Below are 19,948 nucleotides of genomic sequence, written 5' to 3' on the forward strand. Positions count from 1 at the left end.
GTGACGAGAGTAGAGCAGCGTGTATATATATATAAAAGGTGCGCGGGAGGGCTGTATCTTGGAATGCGCAGGTGACGCGTCAGGCCAAGACAAACACGTGCGCTGGCTCGCGGCTTGTAAACCTTGTGTGTCCCTCCCTCGAGAATTTTATGGCGAGATTAACGCTCTCTCTCGCTCGCTTTACTACTGCGCGCGGCGGCAGCTTTGTTTTTATAGTGGCGGCTGTAAAGGCGCGCGAACTCGTGTATATTAAAATGAGTTTTTCGCCAAGCGGCGGACCATTCGTCGAGTTCGACAAAGCGAGGGATAATGTCTCGGTGGCGAGAGCATTAGGTTCCTCGTCGCCCGGGCACAAATCACGCGGCTAATCTTCACCCCCGCGCATATTAAAGACCCGCGACTCGACTCTAGGTAAGAAAGCTGGAGAGCGAGAAAAAAGGAGAGGTCCATCGAGGTAGTTCTTCGCGGAGATTTCGCCGCCGAGAGAGAGAGAGAGAGAGAGAGAGCAGGCCTCGTAGATCGTATCGACGTCATATTAGAGGAAGTTATAAATCGCGGCGAATCTAAAATTGATCTTTTCTGCAGTAGCGAGCCGTGCGCTAGCCCATCTCTCTTCTCTCACTCCCTTGGATCGCTCCATATGTATATATATATATATATATATATATATAGAGAGAGAGAGCATTTAGGTGTACTCGCTCGCTCGCTCGCAGATATTGGCGGGTTATCTCTCGCTCTTTTTTCGCGCCAAATCCGCTTTAAAATCGCGAATTCGCGCGCTAGAGAGAGATGATAAATACGCTATTTACAAAGCAAGGAAAGCGGTGGGCGTCATAATACGGGGGCGCGTATCGAGAGAGGAGCGAGCCAGCAGCATAGCGCCGCGAGATATATCGATCGCGACGCGCGTCTGCGAATTCGAGATAAGCTTCGCTCTCTCTCTCTCTCTCTCTGTCGTATACGCCACCTACTCTCTCCAATCCTCCGTCTCTCGTATCCTCGTTTTCTGTTTCTCTCCTCCTCCTCATCCACTCGAAGCTCAGCTGGTCGGACCAGCTCTATCTCGCGCGGCCGAGAGAGGATCCGTTTCTAGCTGCTCTGCTGCTCGATGATTAAAACGCGCCTTTGCCGGATTACCGCGGGATTTCCGCACCTTCGCCGCCGCTGTCTTTTTCTCTGCCCTCGACGTGTGCGCGAGATAAACACGCGGACGCGCGGAATAACAGTGTGTGCGCCTGTGTTGTACGCTTGGAGAATTTATGTACACATACGCTCTTGCGAAACCGGCCGTGTCGTTCTATTGAATGGGAATCGATGTGTCTAATAACTGCGTATGCAGATCGAAAAATCACGTGTCACGCGATATTATGCTGTTATCGTTGGAGGATCTACCGTGTGTTTGCCTGATGCAATAGCGACGAATGCCAGTGAGATATGAATAGCAAAGTATCAAGTAGACCGTAAGGTCGCGAGCGTGCTGGGATAAATAGGCTCCGTGTGGAATCAATTAGGTGCGAGAGCGACACAACAGGGCCAGCACCGGCCAAGCCGACAGAAATTCCAAGGAAGAGCAGCGAACAAAGAATGAAGGTGTAGCCGTTCGTTAAAGCCATTGAAATTAGCGCATCCGGGAGGCGAGCAGAGAAACTGGCACTGCATGCTGCTCTTCCCTCGGCGGGCTGCATCGAGATCCGAATTAATTCACGATGAGCGGCCGCGTGTGCACGCGAGAGAGGAAGCTCGGATCTCTCTCTCTCTCTCTCTCTCTCTCTCCGCACACAACTTAATTAAGGAGAATCAAGGGTCCGAGGTCGCAGGTAAAAGCGAGAAAGCCTGTATACGAGGCTGGCCGGGGCGCGACGAGCGCACACGAGAGCGGGAATTTTAATTGGCGGCAATTTGTCGAGCCCCCTCGTAACCGCAGAAAGATCCTCGGGGATAAGGGAGGAACTCTCCTCTCTTCCGCTAGCTTTTTCAGCCTCTCGCAGATTATAAGCTTATATTTATCGATCGCCTTTCGTCGAGAGAAGACCGCCCGTGTATTATACGCACTCGCACTTCTCTCTCGTCGTCTTGTGTGCATAAAGATTGAATTTTTCCTGATTAATGCTCTTAGGAGTATGATGCATTCACGGTGCGCGCGCGTGAATGGTTCGTTAGCAATTTTATCATCGCCGCGACGATATACACTCATCGCTGCAATAATACCGACGACTGTACGCGATATTGTTCGGATTATCGAAGGAATAATTGCAAAGTGTACACGTCGTCGTGACGGACACACAAGCCGCTCATTGTTCGATAAGAGAAATCTGTAGTCGCGACGCGATGGCGACAGCAATCTGTCACGTAATTCGCGAATTCCCGCGCGCAATATCACACAGAGAGCCATCTGTGTACACACGTTTATATTATACGCTCTCGCTTACGCAGAGACGCGCAGCGATAAATCAGACGTGAGAGAAAAGACGTCGATTCGACGGAGGATTGCGCGCATTCATTACGCGCTAATATCGTATCATCTAAAAGAGAGAGAGAGAGAGAGAGAGAGAGAGAAAGAGTAGCATCGTGTATAATCAGGCGCGCGTGCGGAGCCCTCGAGCGGAATCCTCTCTATGCCGTCGAGCGAGTGTGTTATTAATATCGAGTAGCCCGGTAGCCGACCACCCCTTAACAGAGAGAAACACGTTTAAACGTTGCTTATCGCTTTAAGTGCCTATAATACAGCACGCGTGCCTTTTTATTGAATAACTAATCGCGCCGCGAGCTTTTACTTTTAATACGCGTTCACGAATATATTGTTGCAAAACGAGCGTATTTGCGTAAGAGGTAAAAAATCGCCGGCACTTTAAGCCCCGACGACGAGGAGTCTATTAAAGCCTGGCGCGTTATGCAAAAATTGCATTCCGAGCGAAATTAGCGAAACGCGAGACACAGGCTTGCGAAATATCGCGCGAGGCGCGAAAAGCAAGATCACGAGGTGGTTTCTCTCTCGCCTCGTCGGCGAAAGGGACACGCGTATATCCAGTCAACAGCAGCGGCTGCGAAGATCGGAGAGACTGAGAGAGAGGCAAGTTCAGCGATTGGCCCGAGCGGTACCAGTCCCGTCCAATCAGGCATCGCGACCTCCTCCTCGCTCTGGCTGTACTGCACATAAACGTAGACTAAAATCGGCCTCTGCTCTCTGCCGATCTCATTCATAGACGAGAGAGCGAGAGAGGAGTTTGCTCGCGGCGCGAGATCGTTGTCTCTGGCACACAAAGGGGGAGGGGGGGGGGAGCATGTCTACCGCGAGCCTAATTGCAGCTACGCGCTCGCGACGGGCCGCGGCGATGCTCTTCATAAAGGCCGATCATTTCGAGGTTCTCTTCTTTTTCCGCAGATATGCTCACTCGGCTCGGCTGGCGCGCATTGTTTGGAAATATCCACGGCAGATCGCCGCCGATATGCATGCTATACACACAAGCGTCTTTGCTGCTCCCTTTGCGACGGCGGCCGCGGAACAAATTGCGAGGAATGCGCGTATGCGTATCATATACGTCCGATGCCAATAAGTCGCTCTACTCTTAATTAGATCGAGTTTACAGTCCGCGCAAGCGCGGGGGAAAGAGTGAAAATCCTCGGCGAAGATAAAGAAAGCTCGCTCCGCATTCGTAATACGCTCGCTTGCCTTTCGCGGAAACAATCGAAGAGTCTTATTATATTTCGATTCGCCGAACGCTGCTTATAAGGCGAGAGAGAGAGAAAGAGAGCTGCTGCATCGCGCCTAATAAAACATCTTCTCTCCCTGCTCCCTCGCGCGCGATAAACGTCGCGTCGCCGAAAGTGCAAAGGAATACCATATCGGCAATTTACGACTACCCCTCTGCATCGATTCGTATAAAAGCCTGCGCCGAAAAGAGTTACAGAGCGCTTCGGAAATTACACATCCAAGGCGCCGATAATTCTCGCCCCGCGCGCGAGTAAATAAGAGAGAAGCTCTACGGCCAAGACAGCAGCAGCATGAATTAAGCCGTGAACGCGCGTGCGAAGGAAAAAGGCGAAAAGGAGCTAAGAGAGGATTCGCCTGTATATGTGCGTCGATAACCGAAGCCGCGGGTAAATTTGCTGCCATTAGCAGGGCGAAAATAAAGGAGGAGAGGCGCGAGATATTAAATTAGCGGCGGAAAGCTCTACACCCATGCGTGTGTGTTGCTGTGCTTTATGCGCCGTATTTGCATATTACTCATGCGCGAGCTCTCTCTCTCTCTCTCTCTCTCTCTCTCTCTCTCTCTTCCATTAATTCGATAGCTATTTGTGCAGCCGCACGCAACCAGCTCATTTCGAATGCCCCCGCGCGTTAATTATACGCGACGCCCGCGGGAATTCGTCATTGGTCCTCGAAATCGGGCGCGTGTGGGTAAAGTTCGCGCGCGCGAGAGGCTGCATTCTGAGGAACGATTTCGATAGAGCGAGTCCCTCTCCGAGTCGGATAAGCGAGCCATTAAAGCATCGAGAGCGGTAATGTATGCACTCGAATTACTGGAAATCGCTCGCAAGCTTAGAGAGTCTCTCACTCTGCAGCTCTTCTTTATGGCGTTGTTGTTTACTTGATGATTTAATACGTCGTATAACGCACAATATACTATACGGAAAGGCCGATGCATTTTTAATCGGTCGCCGGCTTATTCACTTATTTTTCACGCAGCGATTCCGCGAGGGAGAGCTGCGAGTGCGAGGCTTAATTAATTATTTAACGTCGCTGAGTTATCGGGCTGCGCGCGCTCGCATGCGGCATCGATATCCCCGATCACGCGAAAATGCAAACTAATTATTCGAGAGCGAGGCCCATCTCGCCCGCTGAATATTTAGATTTCCGATGAGAGATTTATCGGGCCGGCGAGATATTTCGCGACGTTTTAATTGGCACCGACTGCCGGTCCGCGATGCGTGTTTTTATTTCAGATCGATTCACAGCGCGCGGGGAGGGAAATCCTTTCGGGGGAGGGGATAAGAAATCGGCCCCGGACGCGATAAGGAACATTGTGCAGTATAGCTCACGCGCGCCGGCGAAGAAACAATGCGGGCTTTGTACGCTTAAAAGGGCCGGCGTATATAAAGAGAGAGAGAGAGACTGGCCAGCAGCAAAATGGCCGAGTCAAAGGGATCGTAATCGCGCGAAGGGGGTAAAAAAGCCGGGACGGAATAATAATCCGGCGGTGGCGTGTGATAACCCTTCCGCGCGCGTTATCGCGCGCTCGAGGGTGCGCTGCTGCTGCTGCTGCGGCCCGATCTTCGCTCGCGATATAGCCTCGATGTCCGATAACGCCCACACAGACGCGCGCAGGAGGTATTTTTTTAGCGCAGCGCTAGGATGATCGATTGCTCGCGCGGGATGAGGATCTCGCGCGATTGATTCCGCCTTGGCTCCTTGATATTCAAATCGGAGACATGATTAAGGTCGGAATCGTAATTTTTCCAACGCATTACTCACCAAGGAGTTGAGTGAAAATCCATACGCGGTAAATGATTGCTCCTTTTCACACACTCACGAGCACACGTAGACGCGCGCATAAAAAGTAGTCGAAAGGGGCGAGGGCTGCAGTGGCGGTGAAAAAAAGAGAGCAAAAGCGGAATACAGAGGAGAGAGGGAGCAGCGTCGTCGCGGGAGGTTTATAATAAAGCCTGCAGGGGCCAAGATAGGTGGCTGGCAGCCGTTATCAGGCAGGTCCAGCAGCGGCTTCTATATACCGCAAAAGCCTCCAGCCGCCGCCTCCTCCGGAAACCTGGGCTATTCCCCATTGAAATGTCTCTCTCTCTCTCTCTCTCTCTCTCTCTTGCTCGCTGTGTTCGCGGAGCAGCGAGTACAGCGGCGGCAGCGGCGCACACAGCCGGACGCGTCAGCGCGACTTTGCATCGCGCGGGATTTATTCCTGAACTCGCGGCGGGAGGGAGAGGGTTTCAGAGATTGGATATGATGGATACATACATAGCCACTACTGCTGGAGATGTATTACGGAGGGAGAGGGCACCATTGGTCCTTTTTTACTTTTACGTCCCTTTTTATACGAGATTTGATTTTCGTCCTCTTTTATGCGCTCTATCCGTCCGTCTTGAATTTCGAATCGGAATATACAGCTTTTCTTGCAAACTATATACGCTTATATTCTTTCGATTTTGCCGTCGTGCCGGAATTTCGACGCACCGCGTGTACCTCGCGCGAGCGAGCAAGCTTGAGGGGCGGGTGCACGTCGGATCAGATACAGCGAGCCCCTTCGCGGCCAGTACAGCAGCACCTCCTTCTCTCTCTCTCTCTCTCTCTCTCTCTCTCTCTCTCTCTCTCTCTCTCTCTCTCCTGCTGCTGCTGGGACCTCTTTATCGTGATCCCGTCGTCCTATGCAGCTCAGCTCCTCATTAGCTCGCTCTCTCATCAATCACTCGTCCACAAGCTCTCCCCCTCCCTCCTTTCACTCTCTCTCTCTCTCTCTCTCTCTCGCCCCCTTTTTTCTCCCAGCGCTCGTTCTCTCTTTCTCTTTTGGCACCACCAGCGCGCATCGCTGCCTCTCGATATTCCCTTTCCCTCTCTATGTGTGTACAGAGAGAGAGAGAGCTTATCTCAATTGCGCGCAGCGCCGCGAGCAGGTTGCGCGCTCGCACACGTGTGCCGTATCCCTCGTGGCCCAACGGAGATGCGCTCGTTACTATGTACACACCGCGATTATATATTTTTCAAAACCTTTCCACAATCTAATCCAGGCGTATTTTTTTTTTCTGTTCTAGGTAAGTTACCGAGCGAGCTGACTTTCTGGAAATCGACGATCACGAGAGTTCAGGAGCCCGCGCGAAGATCACAGGCCGATACAGCCTGGGAATCGCGTGTCTCTTATTTTTCTTTCAATTATGGATACAAGCGAGCGTACAAGCTCGATGTGTATCGACAAAGGGACGAGACAATGCAAGAGAGGAGAGAGATTGAGATTCATTGATAGGCGAGAGTTCTCTCCCGCTCGAGATTAAACCTGCGCGCGCGTGAGCGAAATGAAAGGGAGTCTTGAGAGCCGCCGCTGCTGCTGCTGCTCTGGGGAGATTAGATCGAGCCGCGATAATTGTTGCTGCAGCCGCTGCGCAGAGTTACTTGGGATTCTTTATAAATACGCGTATGCGCCAGATTATACTGTGTGAAATCTAGATCTCGCGCGAATAAAACAGGCGGTTGTATAAGTGTGCAGATACACAGGGAGCAAAATAAAATCCGCTCGAAGCGGGAAAAAGCTCGGCGCAGTTCACACGCAGCGAGAGAGAGAGAGAGAGAGAGAGAGAGAGGGTATTATGGGAGGAGATGCAGCTTCGCTTAATCTTCTCGCGGAGCTCAGGCTCTCTCATATAGCTCGATATTGTTTAACTTGGCTCGTTATCGCGCTAGATGCACTCTATAGCCGTCTCTCCAGGGTAGGCGAGATAGCGGCTCCGCGCGCTCACCTTCTCTCTCCGCTCCGTTTCCCCTTCTCTCTCTCTCTCTCTCTCTCTCTCTCTCTCGAGCGAGGCAGCGAAGGGGTTGGCGAAGAAGGGAGCGCTGGCTGCATCCAGCTGATAACACACCTCCCGGTCTGATAACAAGCCGTCCAGGCTATCCCCCTCTCCGCGCTGCATGCGCTTTTCTACGCCGACTCGCTGCTGCAGGAAAGCCCGGGAATGTATAAGAAAAAACACGCGCGCCGGCCCGATAACGCGCGGACCCGGGATGGAGATTAAGCGACGGCGGCGGCATCCATTCCTTTCCTAATTATATCGGCGCCGAGCGGGCTTTTCCTACGCCGCCCTAATCGATACTTTATTACTTCGCCGGCCTGTGCAGTCTCGGATTATCGCCCCGCCGACGACGTACTTACACACGAGGCGGCCGACATGCTTAGCTCTGAACGGGATTTTTCGGGAATTCTGGTGCAGCGTCCGTGTGAACGCTTCCTAGGAAAAAAAGCGTCGCGTATTTGTCAAAAAATCAGCCGTACGCAGAGGCGAATCGGAGAAAAGATCGCGCAGGCGTGAATCAGCCGAAGGCTATCGCAATCTCTGTCTCTCGGCATTCCACCTTCGCGCAGCACTCAGCGCATACGAATAAATAACGGCGGAGCGGGCTATAAGAAAACTGCAGTCCAACTGGAAGCATCTTTGGGCCTTGAGGAGAGCGAGAGCCTGGTGATAGCGGCTTATCGGGCGAGCGAACCGCCGGCTGCAGTTATTCTCTCCCATTGATTGGGTCCGCTGAAAATTTTAAGCTTATCGCCGCGAGCTAGACGTGCTGCTGTCGCTCGGCGAAAGGTGAGGCTGCTGGACATAAGTAAGCATAAGTGACTCGGTCCGCTGATAGTCGCGAGGCTTCCAGGAATCAGTGTTTATTGTGACGCGATGAGATAGCGCGAATTATGGTCTTCAACGCGGCCACCCTCCTCCTTCGTTTTTTTCCTCTCTCGGTTATTCGTACACGCGGTGCGCTGGCCACGTCGCAACTGCGACGAGATTATACATTCCGTTAATGGAGAAAGCTTCGAGTATTGAATATAAAAATTCCCGGCTAAATTGAAAGATCGAGAGAGTGCAGAGTTTAAATAACGAAGCGAAAATAGACTTTTCCCTCGACTCTTGCTCTCATCCCTACTTCATTGTACTTTTAAACTGGTTTTCGTCAAGGATCGATAACGAGAGCTTTCTATCTCTGGCAGCCAGGAAAGTGGGTGTTCCGAAAGTTTGGTCGATAATTCGTTTTAGCTAATTCTTCTCCCTCTCCCTCCCCCCCCTCTCTCTCCTCTTTTTCCCGTTCGCACTGCTGATGTCTACGTAGCTATCACTCCCTCGCAGCTGTTTGACACACTTCCGCTCGATCGTTCGAGCCATACGTATGTGATGTGCCAAAGCGGACAGTGTCTTCTCATGAGGTGAAAAATGCGCAACAACAAAGTTCCATTGATGGATAGCGCTGAAAAACGCGAGTATAAAGGGCAAAGATAGTCGTCGATTTCGTGTGCAGCGCAGGGGCGAAGCTGGAGATATAACTCAGATTACGATCCCCGCGCGCGCTGGTCTAAAGTTCAAGTTTTTGCCGCAGATAAGCGAGAAATACACGCGGCGGCGGCGGCGAATCTTCGCGATAAGCTCGCGGGAGAGAGAGGAACGTGACGGAAGATGGCCCGAGCGAGCGCAGTGTATGTGTATACTCGATTTCGCCGTAACAGCTGCCGTAATCGCGGCTTCGATGTGCGATATAATAAAGTGAAGCTATATTGTGGCGATGCATAAATTAATCCGAAACTTCTGTGCGTCAGCGCTGACGAAAGTTCTGTTTACTTTATAATCCTATCGTTATACTGAGAAATCCGCGATCGATCTATAGCGGTGTAATTAAAAAAACATCAGGTACACATCGGGCCGATTTAATCGACCTTTAATTATCACGATTACAGTCGGACTGGCGATCGCTGTCGCAGTTGTTATCGCGGACATCCGATAGCGATCAATAATAAGCGAGCTCTAAATTTAATGAGATAGCGCGAATTCCGCCGATTAGATATCACAATTATATATATATATATATATTTAATTGTATTATAACCGAACGGTCGATAAACAAGCCACTCGACTTTTACACATCGGCACTAAAGCCGGCAGCAAGTTTCGTCGTTTCAGCGAGCGCGTACATAAAGCCCCGAAAATCCAGTAAATCAAAGTTGTCACGATGACGCATTAAAGCCCGTCCCGCATAAACACATTAAGCTTAACAGTTAAAATCCATCTTTATACAGAGAGCTAGCGAGAAAACTCGCGCGCGGACAAACAGCCCCGGCAATATTGCGCGAGAGCGCGAAGAAAAGGCGCGATATATTATTTACGAGGGTCCAGTAGCTTACTCGCTCGCGAGCAGGTGCCGTTTATGTGCCTGCGGCGCGCGAGCTTTTGGCGTATTATGTGTACCGCGCGGCTCTTGGGAGTTACGGCCGGTCCGTGACTTCGAAGCCGATGCGCTTTTGATCTCGCGCCAGAGAGAGAGAGAGAGAGAGAGAGTGAGAGAGAGAAAAAGCTTCGCCTCTGCCGTTACATAAATCCCCGCAGGAGCGAGCGGCGGCGGTGGCGTTATTCAATTTACAGGGCTTTACTAGCGACTACGACGACGGGGCGGCTCGTAAAAATTATATATCTCGCGCGCGAGCCTGCATTATGCATTTATTTAATGTAGCGCGAGTGGATCGCGCGAGGGCTATACGCGGATGCGAAATCATTTTTACGCCGATCTGCTGCTGCTGGAAGAAGAGCAGTAGCCTTATAACGCCGAGCGTGACGGGAAAAAATGCGCGGGGGCATTAGCTTTCTCTTGTATATATAAACTCGATTCAGCCGAAGATCGCAGCTCGAGAAAAGAGGAGCGTCATTTATCACTCGGTTTTAATACGGCACCGCTTCGGTATGATGATCCAGCGCGTGCGATCTATAGCACTTCGATGACGTGTCGCCCGGGCGACAGGCGAAAAGCGACGCACACGAGATTCCGTATCGCACACGCGTCTGTGTATGTATATGCATACAGGAGGAGACGCAGCTCTCGCTCGTTTCTGCCGCCGGACGCTTTCAAGATCGTTATCGCGAGAACTCCGCGAGTCGCTCCGGCGAATGAATAATTATCGATTAGCACCTTTTGGTGCTTTTTTTTTCACGCTCGGACGCGAGAGAGAAACTGGTTTCCGATTGATTTTTGGATCGGCACTCAGAGAGAGAGAAAGAGAGAGAGAGAGGAGCTGCTGCGGCGATAAAAAAAATTTGTCACGCCCATTACGGGAGGAGTGACTAATACGCCGAGAGAGTTTAAACGCGCGAAGGAATTCCTCTCGGAAATATTTTTCAGAGCCCCGAAATTAGGAAAACGCAATCGACCAGCTCCTTTTTAATCTTTCGTTCGAGGAGAATAAAAGACGAATCCCCCGTTATACGACGTTTGAGTGAGAGAATATGCTGGACTACTGCTGCTGCGCTGCTCGTCGGCCGATCTGATAGGCGACTGTACAGGGGCCGATGTTCGTGTCGGACGGATCGAGCCGGGCTCTCTCTCTCTATCGAGATGTCGGCGATAGAAGAATTTAATAACCTGTGCCGGGGCGAGAGATTCGGAGCGCGGGAGAGAAAGGGGTGAGAGAGAGAGAGAGAGAGAGAGAGCGCAATAATATCGGCCGATATCGATCTTTAATTAGACACGCAGCGCCCGAGCCTCGGAGATTAGGATCGCCTTGCCGAGAGAGATGCTAACCAGCTAGAGCGACCTTGTTTATTGCTCTCGCGCATCCTCTGACCTTTTTCTACACAGCTCGCTTGCGTCATGTGTAATGGAGAAATTAGCCGATGCCTTCTCTCATCTAGTTTGCTCTTCTTCGAGGCGAAAATTATCCCATATTCGAGAAGCGCCGGGCCGCGGCTCCATAATTACACATCATCCCGCGGGCGATAGCATCTCTTCCCTCTCGTCTCTGCGCGGCGCCGCGGATAACGATCTGCTATCTAAATGTAAATAAGCGCGCGCCGGATTTTTATAATTTTTTTCAGCCTTCTACCTTTTTATATGCACTCCGATGCGAGGGGGCCCATTGTTTCGGACGGCTCGTTAATTCGAGAGAGAATAAGAGGCCGAAGTTTGACACGCGCGCAACGAGGATGAAAAACGAGCGGCGCGTCGATGGGGGAAACGATAGGGAGTCGTTACTCTGGAATTAATTTGATCAAACTCGACAAATATTTCCCTCCTCCTTATTATCGAGCTCGTTCGATCTCTCTGCCTCCTCTTCTTCGTCTTCAGCTCTCGCTCGTGTTCACTCATCCCGCGTCCGATGCCGCGACGAAAATATATAACGATAACGGGGAGCCGACCTCCCACCTGCAGATATGCACTAGATCACCGCAAATATATAGCGATCGAGTCGTCACTGTTCGTAATGGCAACGAAAAATCGGTGCGATTATTGTCATCGACATTGTCAGGCGCGGAATGCCCGGAGAGGGAGGGAGAGAAAGCAAAAAGAAGCGGCCGACGAAAATGCAGGCGACTTAAAGAGATTGTCGAACGAATAATCAATTAGATGGGAGATCGCGTGCGGTAGCTATATAACAGACTCGCTCTCGATACTCACACACGGACGCATCCTGTTGTATGTAGTGGTAGTGGCCCTTTATCGGGACCCGAGTGTCTCCTCGGTGTCAAGGGGCTTTATCTCTTAATGACTACCCCATCTTAAGGCTTAATCGTCGACACGTATAAACCATCCTGCCGCTTCTGCATATTCAATGCGATTTCTCGCCTCCGACACGCCGCTCGTTATTCAGAGAGAAATTCCGCTCTTATATACAGGCGTGTTTATCGCGCTCGCCGAAATCTCCTCGAATTTTAGTCCTTCGATCGGCAGAGAGAGAGAGAGAGCAGGAAAATCGACACTCATCTCTCGAGAGGAGAAGGAGAAATATAACACATATAAAGCAGAGCACACACACACACACAGAGAGACACGGACACACTCGGGTGACAGATGGCAAGGACGATAGCGTCCTCTCGTCCTTCGGAGAGCTCTCGCCGGATCCTGTTCCCACCTCGAGATAAGTATACACTCTCCGCCGGCGGGACCAATCGCTTCTTTTCTTCCTATATGCTCTTCTCTCTCCCCGGCTCTCTGCAAATATCGTCGGATGATGGATAGCGATACAGGTTTCCCGCGCGTTTATTATTAGCGATGATGCGCGCTGGCGTTCAATGAGTCCTTAATTAGATCGCTATCGGCTATCGTATAAACCACACGGCTGTGTACGTCAGCGGCGCCGAGTGTATTTTTCGGGAGGCAGCGACGATGACGCAGGCCTTATGGAGTGGCTTCTTCAAAACGTTATATTCGAAAGTATCGCGAGAAAGGGCGCCAGACGCTTTCCAGACTAACGACCGATAATCGTGCGTCGAACTCGGCGCGCGAATTTATTCCGCAAAAATATACAGCTCTCTCTCTCTCTCTCTTTCTCTCTCTCTCCGAGGCGAGAAAAAAATTCGGCTCGAGACGACTCGCTGAATAATGCATTTACGGTCGCGTTCTATTTTTGCAGTAAAATAATTTCTGAGCGCGCGCGCGCGCCTTTCTCGAAATAAATTCCCGCGCGACCGATCGCAGCTCGCACGCTCAGCCCATATAGACGCATTCGCATTCCAGCGCGTATCACACACACACACACGCAATGACTTCATTTGGCGGAGCTCCATATTTCAGCCGTACGCCTCTCGCGCTCGCTGTCCGTGTGTATGCCTCAGCCGTGCAGCTTATCAAGATCGCGCTATCCCATCTTGATAAAACTTTATCCTTGCGCAGAGATCCTGCAGCAGCAGCAGCAGCGTTTTATATTTCAGAGGAGGCTTATCTTATCCTCTCTCGCTCGGCAACTCTATCTCGCGGAAAAATCGGCTATGCAAAGTGCATTAACGGCCGCGCACGGCTTAATCAGCCTTGCGGCAATTCGTTTTTCGATTATTTCGATGAAATTCCACTCGCTACGATTCTCGGTATTTATTTTCGACCGATCGGCTCATAACGATGAGATCGGTAGCGTCGATCGGCTGCTGCTGCTGCTGCAACGTTCTATAATTCAAGTGAGACGACGAGCCACAAGAGAGAGTGAGAGAGAGAGAAGGAGTAAGGATATACATTACATCTGTCTGCAGCCGGGCTCGCCCGTTAGCGTCACGCGCGAGTCGACTTCAATTGAGAGATCACGTCGCCGCTTCTGCTCTCTACATACAGCGAGAGCTTGCAAGCAGCTATACTCTTTATTTTTCCGATTCGAGCTCTAATCGAAATCTCGCTCTCTCCTAACAAGGCCACCAGCGCCAGCCTGTATACGAACGGTTTAATTTCGCCGCGCGCAGGACGACGATCCTGGAATCGCGCTTCCGAGAAGCCACTCTCCGTCGGCGAGCTTCGGCCGAATGAGATCGCGCATTATTCATGCGTCCGATTCTCGCGCGCGAGAGAAGCGACTTGTATGCTTGTTCTGCCGAGACGAACAAAAGAATGTAATAAGCGATAGCGCGGGACTCTTAAGTACGCGCCCGGAGAGAGATAATATAACGAGTATATTCCTTCTTGTGATGTGCAGCGTGATTTTAGGCTCACCGGAGATTTATACGCGCGGAGCGTCGACAGGTGGCGTGTAAATAGCGTAATAGAGCCAAAGTGTCCTGCTCGCTCTCGAGCAGCAGCGCTGGCGCAAAAAGTCCCTCGAGCAAAAAGGACCAGCGCCGTGTAGAGCAGCACACGAGGAAGCTGAGTCAATGAGAGAGCGAGTTGAGCTCTCACTTAGCGGTCGCACTGGTGTCACGATCGCTCCTGCATTAGCATATCGCGTATATGTGTGCACTTACACGTACATCCAGCTGGGGCCAGAGTATACTCGAGTTGCTGGGTCGTGCCCCCCCCCCCCCAACATCCCTCTTGCAACTCACTCAGGCCCTCGTCCTCCTCCTGGTCGTCGTCGCGTGTTGGCCGCGCTGTCACGATCAGGATCCTATTTGCATAGCGCCCCGAGAGATGAAGCTGCTTGCGCTCGAGCTTATACTTCTCATCTCTGTTTCTTCTTCGACGACGACGACTTCGACCGGCCACTGTAGCAGCTGCGCTTCCTTTATTTTTACTCTCCCCGCGCGCAAGGCCCTTCGTAGTAGTCCTCGTCGTTGTTTCTGATAACGACGACGCTGCTATACCGAGAATAAAAACTTTTCCCGGCCGTTGCTGCCGCTGCTTAAATATAGCCGGCGATTCGATCGTTGCTTGCCGGGTGTATAGCGGAACGGAGGTATACCTGCGCAGCGCCGAGGTATATATACAGGAAATTAATGCTAATAAGTCTTCTTCCTATTATTAAAAGCTCGCGGGCTTTTTGCTCCGTAAATCAGCGAGTCAACGCTGCTTTTGCGAATTGTGAGAAAAAAAAAGGTTTCCCGAGTGTGTGGGAAAGTCATCGCTCGGAAAAGTCCGCGTACTTATACCGCAGGATCGAGAGACACATAAAGCAGTAGCAGCTGGTCCGCAGCGAGAGAAGAGAGAGAGTGAGAGAGAAGGTGCACGGTATTGCTTCCGAGAAAGGCTTCTTATCAGGCCGTGGATATGTTAATGGCGAGCCGTGTTCCCCCCCCCCCTCGCCCTCTCTCCTGGACTTGTATATGACACCCCGTATACACCCCGAGAGCTTATAGCCCTCAATTAAGAGCGTCTCCGCCTTCGGATATTTCTATTCTGCGCAGGTATGCTCGCAGATATCGAGAGAGGGAGGGAACATAACCGAGCCGCCGCGCACAATAAGCCGGTCGAAGCTACTTATTCCGGAGAGAGTCATCGCTTGCGTGCGCCGCAATTATAAGAATCGGATAGGTGTGCGCGCACCTCTTGACTACTTACTCTCCTCCGCAGCGGCGGTGGCAGTACACGTGTGATAGTCGCTGCGCTGTGTATGTACCTCGGCGCACAACACGAGATGCGGGACTCGCGATAATAATACGCGAGCGCGAAGGACTAGGAAGAGAGAGAGAGAGAGAGAGAGAGAGAGAGAGAGAGAGAGAGAGAGAGAGAGAGAGAGAGGGAGGGTATATAGCTGCTCCCTGCTCTCTCCAACTATCTTCCCGAGCGTATCTCTCTTCTCGGGATTTCAGGACTCTAGGCAATTAAAACGTCCTCCTCCTCCTCCCGCGCATCGATATTCCGGCGATTTCGTGCGAGAGAGAGAGAGAGAGAGAGAGAGAGAGCAGCGCGTGCGAAAAAGAAGGGTCACGAGCCTTGACTTTTATCTCTTAATTAATACGACTCCAGCGACTCTCTTCCTTTGTCGTCGCACGCCGGATTATTTAACGCGAGCCATCCGTCCGATGAGAGAAAAATTTCAAAACACGGAGCGAGCGCATAGCAGGCATCATCCTCGAGAGATATCCCGAGATAGAGGAAGGGCGCGCGGGCGGATTCGGGACGGGCTAGAGAAGAGGGGACACGAGAGCGCGCGAGAGAGATAAGGAATCTAAACACAGCGCGCACGGAGAGTCAGAGCGGAGACTGCTGCGCCAGTTGCGATACGGCGATCGCGAGAGTAGGGGGGCAGCGAGAGAGTGAGAGAACGAGAAGGGGGGGATAGCGCTTACGCATCGGCGTGCGCGCCTCCATTAGGGACGCGGACGCTCCGGGCGACGCTCGCGCGCTCGTCGTCGTTGCTGCGCTCCTTTTTTCGAAACTCGCGCCCGCGCTACTGTGCTACGGTTCTTCTTGTGCTTCTTCTTCTTCTTCTTCTTCTTCTTCTTCTTCTTCTTCTGCTGCTGCTGCTGCTGCTGCTGCTGCTTCTGCTACCCGAGACATGGTTCTGCTGGCCAGGAGGATTTCCGGTTTTAAATGTACGTTTCGATCGTTGTTTCACGGCGTATGCGCACTTTTTTACACTTCTCCGCGTATATTGTAGCTCGTAAGTGCGCGCGTGTTTGTGTTACCCAACGGCGCGCGCTGTGACGCGGTTCGATTATAAAAAGTGAAAGCAAAGAGAGCGAGTTACAGGTGGTGCGAATTTTACGGATTTCGTTTGCCAACGAATTTCGTCGAAAATACAGCAGGCGCGGGCATGTGTCACTATCAGCGCTGTGGGGAATTCTCATTAGTCGGATTGTTATCGCCCGTATTTTGCCCGGCTTTTGTCGGGAATTACTCACGGCCCCGATTAGTTACAGCTGCTGCGAGCTGCTCGCGGTTTCATTTTTTTTTTTTTTTTTTTTTTTTTAAGTGTACGAGAAGTGATATAGTTATACTTATGATTCATAATGTTCGTTCCAGGGGAGGATGAGGAGTGGAGCGATTCGGAGAAGACACCGTCCGTGAGCAGCGGTCTGGAAGGCGGCGGCTCAGCGGTCTCCAGTCCCTCGGGTGCGGGTCAGCTCGCAGAGCAGGACGAGCTCGTCGCGCTGCCTCCGCCGCCGCGGCTCAGCGTCCTGCCCGACGATGCCAGGAAGCGGCTCGCCTCTCTCACCGAAGACTACGAGGCAAGTCTCAGCGCTCGTCGATTTTCAAGCATAAATAATGCCATGAATCATTTACGAATAACACACCTGTGACTTTCCGCAAACAGAAGCAGCAGCGCAACCAGGTCCCCTCGCGGCCGAACTCGGTGCAGGACTCGAGCCCCAAGTCCCACGTCGACGAGGACTCGAACATGGCGGTGCGCGAGGAGGAGAACAGCAGCAGCGCCGGCGGCAGGGCGTCCTCGGCCTCGTCCTCCAGCAGCGGCGCGGCTGTCGCTGCTCCGAACGGCAACGGCCGTCGCGGCCGGAGCGAGCTGACGACGTCGACGAGCGGCCGCAGGGACTCCGAGGACTCGAGGCGCTCCTCCGACGAGGTGACGCTGCTGTCCGATGCCAAGAGGCCGAGGCTCGAGGACGAGCTCAGCGGCGCGGCCTCCGCACCCAGGCTGAGACTGAACGCTAGTCTGGCGACGGACCCGGCACTCAGACCGCAGGCCGTCGCCGCCCTGACCATCAAGCCCGAGAGCGCCGCCTCGCCGCCGAACCCCGCGCCGCCGCTGCCCGCCGGACTCCAGAACGGTAGGTCGCTTACTATGCTAATACTTTCGGGACGATTTCCGGAGGTTCGCCGACTAATCGCGCGATTACTTTGCAGCGATAGCGACTGGCCGGCTCTTCGTCCTGCCGAACGACGGCAAGGACGGCCTGAGCGTGGAGGCGGCCATGGCTGCCGGTCGACCCGCCGCCCTGATCTGCCCGCCCTGCGGCATCCGGTTCAGCTCGGCGAGCACGCTCGACGCCCACCAGAAGTACTACTGCTCGCACCGGCCGCGACTCGAGAGCGACGCCGAGAACAACGATGACGACGAGGACAAGGCCAGCTCGACCGGGCCCGGCTCCAACAGCGGCAAGTTCGAGTCGCGCAAGGCCTACGCCTGCCCGCACTGCTCCTACAGCGCCGACAAGAAGGTCTCGCTCAATCGGCACATGCGGATGCACGCCTCCTCGCCGGTCCAGCCGCCGCCGCCGCCGCAGCCGCAACCCCCGCAACCGAGTCTGCCCTCGGCGCCGGCCGCGGCCGGGCAGATCGCCTCCAACGGCTCGCTCAACGAGGAGGCCGAGAGATACTGCCGGAACTGCGACATCAGGTTCAGCTCGCTCAAGACGTACCGGGCGCACAAGACGCACTACTGCAGCACGAGGCACGTGGTCAAGGACACGCCGCCCACGCCGACGGCCGGCGTCTCCTCGCTCAAGGGCTCGCCGCCGACGAGCTCGAGCCCCGGCGACTCGCCGCCGCCGCAGCCCTGCCTCGCCCTGCCCACCAACCCCATCCTCATCGTGCCGTACTCGCTGGTGCGCGGCGCCTCGGTCCTAGCGGCCCCGGGCCTGCCCGCGCCCGACACCCCCTGCTTCCTCCTGCCGAACGGCACGCTCCAGCCGATGACCCGGGGACTCACCGCCACGACGCCCACGCCCACGAGCGTCTCCTCCGCTGTCATCATGGAGGCGCCCACGATCAGCTCGAGCGTGCTCCGGGCGGCGAACAAGCCCGCCACGCCGCTGGCCCTACCGCCCGTCACCGCGCACTCGCCCAACTCGGCCGCCTCCGCGCCGCTCGACCTCAGCATGAGGAGGTCACCGGTAAGCACCACTCTCGCCCGCTTGTCTCACGCTCCACCTACTTCCTTTCGATCGGGCCGACTAACGCAGTTGGCTGCTCCGCAGGATCACGAAAAGGAGAACCGAGTCTCGCCGCTGCCGTCGTCGCTGCCTCCTCCGCCGAGCAGCCCGAGGTCCAGGGGCAGCGCCAGTCCGCGCACGAGGTCTCTGCCGACGGCACAGGCGCCCGACCGGATTCCCCCTACGCCTCCCACTGAGCTGGCCCTCAGGCTCGCGGAACTGCCGCCGCCTCCCGTCCCCGGCGTCCTCGTCAAGCAGGGAGTCTCCAGGTAGCCTTCTATTTTCATGTCATACTCTCACCCAGGCGATCGTCGGAAAACTAATCGTCGTTCTCGTTCACAGATGCAAGGAGTGCAACATAGTGTTTTGCCGACACGAGAACTTTGTCGCCCACAAAAAGCACTACTGCCAGGCTCGCGAGACCAGCGTGACGAGTCCACCGCCGGCGGGTACTCCCTCGCCTCCCCTCGTCCAGCTGATCTGCGCCGCTTGCGGTATCAAGTTCGCCTCGATGGACAATCTCGTGGCCCATCAAGCCTTCTACTGTCCAAAGAGACCCGACTCCCAGGAGCATCATTCGCGGTGTCCGAAATGCAAGGTCAGTGTCTCTGTCGCTAGAACTGAAGAAAACTGTGCTGTTGAAAAGTGCCTAACTGAAATTTCCGATCGACAGACGATGATCGAACCGGGTGCCTCGCACACGTGTACGAGCGGGCAGACCGGTGGTTGGAGGTGTCCCGTCTGCGGAGCGGTGAGTCCGACCGCGGGAGCGGCGCAACGTCACATGGACGCGCATCAGGGTGTCAAGGCTTTCCGGTGTACGATTTGCCAATACAAGGGTAACACACTCAGAGGCATGAGGACGCACATCAGGATGCACTTCGAGAAGCGCGGAGCTGATCTGCAGGTTCGTTTTTTCTTTTTTGTTTTTATCAAATTCTAAAATTATCTGCTCGATCTCAGATAAATGCTTCAGTTCTTAATCTTTCGTTTACCATAAGGCTCAGTCGTCAGAAAGTTTTCCGATAAAAAGATTTCGTCGCTCGGATAAGATCGAGATAAATTTATTTGACGGGAGAATCGCTCTTGGACTTCACGTAATTCAGCGATATCTATACAGATAGCTTCCACGTTGCGATAAGATTCACCATCGTATCAATTCAAATCTTCGTCGCTCATTCAAATAAGCCTGTCAGAATCGACGATCGATATTTGAAGGAAATTTTTCAATTTT

General features: G+C 53.3%; 1 protein-coding gene across 3 annotated transcripts in view; it reads left to right on the forward strand.

The window, feature by feature from the left end:
- LOC100121654 (zinc finger protein ush) overlaps positions 1 to 19,948 on the forward strand; it is an 88,269-nt gene that overhangs the window by 65,633 nt on the left and 2,688 nt on the right. For 2 of the 3 annotated variants that reach the window (XM_001605214.5, XM_016985001.2), the window contains exons 2-7: positions 16,847 to 17,052; positions 17,139 to 17,610; positions 17,687 to 18,675; positions 18,760 to 18,983; positions 19,057 to 19,312; positions 19,388 to 19,621. In XM_001605214.5, coding sequence (XP_001605264.2) covers positions 16,847 to 17,052; positions 17,139 to 17,610; positions 17,687 to 18,675; positions 18,760 to 18,983; positions 19,057 to 19,312; positions 19,388 to 19,621 — 2,381 coding nt within the window. Of the gene's footprint in view, positions 1 to 15,610; positions 16,417 to 16,846; positions 17,053 to 17,138; positions 17,611 to 17,686; positions 18,676 to 18,759; positions 18,984 to 19,056; positions 19,313 to 19,387; positions 19,622 to 19,948 lie in introns of those variants that run through there. The other variant, XM_008213237.4, reaches the window with a different exon arrangement.

This window comes from Nasonia vitripennis, chromosome 4, assembly GCF_009193385.2.
Source record: "Nasonia vitripennis strain AsymCx chromosome 4, Nvit_psr_1.1, whole genome shotgun sequence".
Classification (NCBI taxonomy): Eukaryota; Metazoa; Arthropoda; class Insecta; order Hymenoptera; family Pteromalidae; genus Nasonia; species Nasonia vitripennis.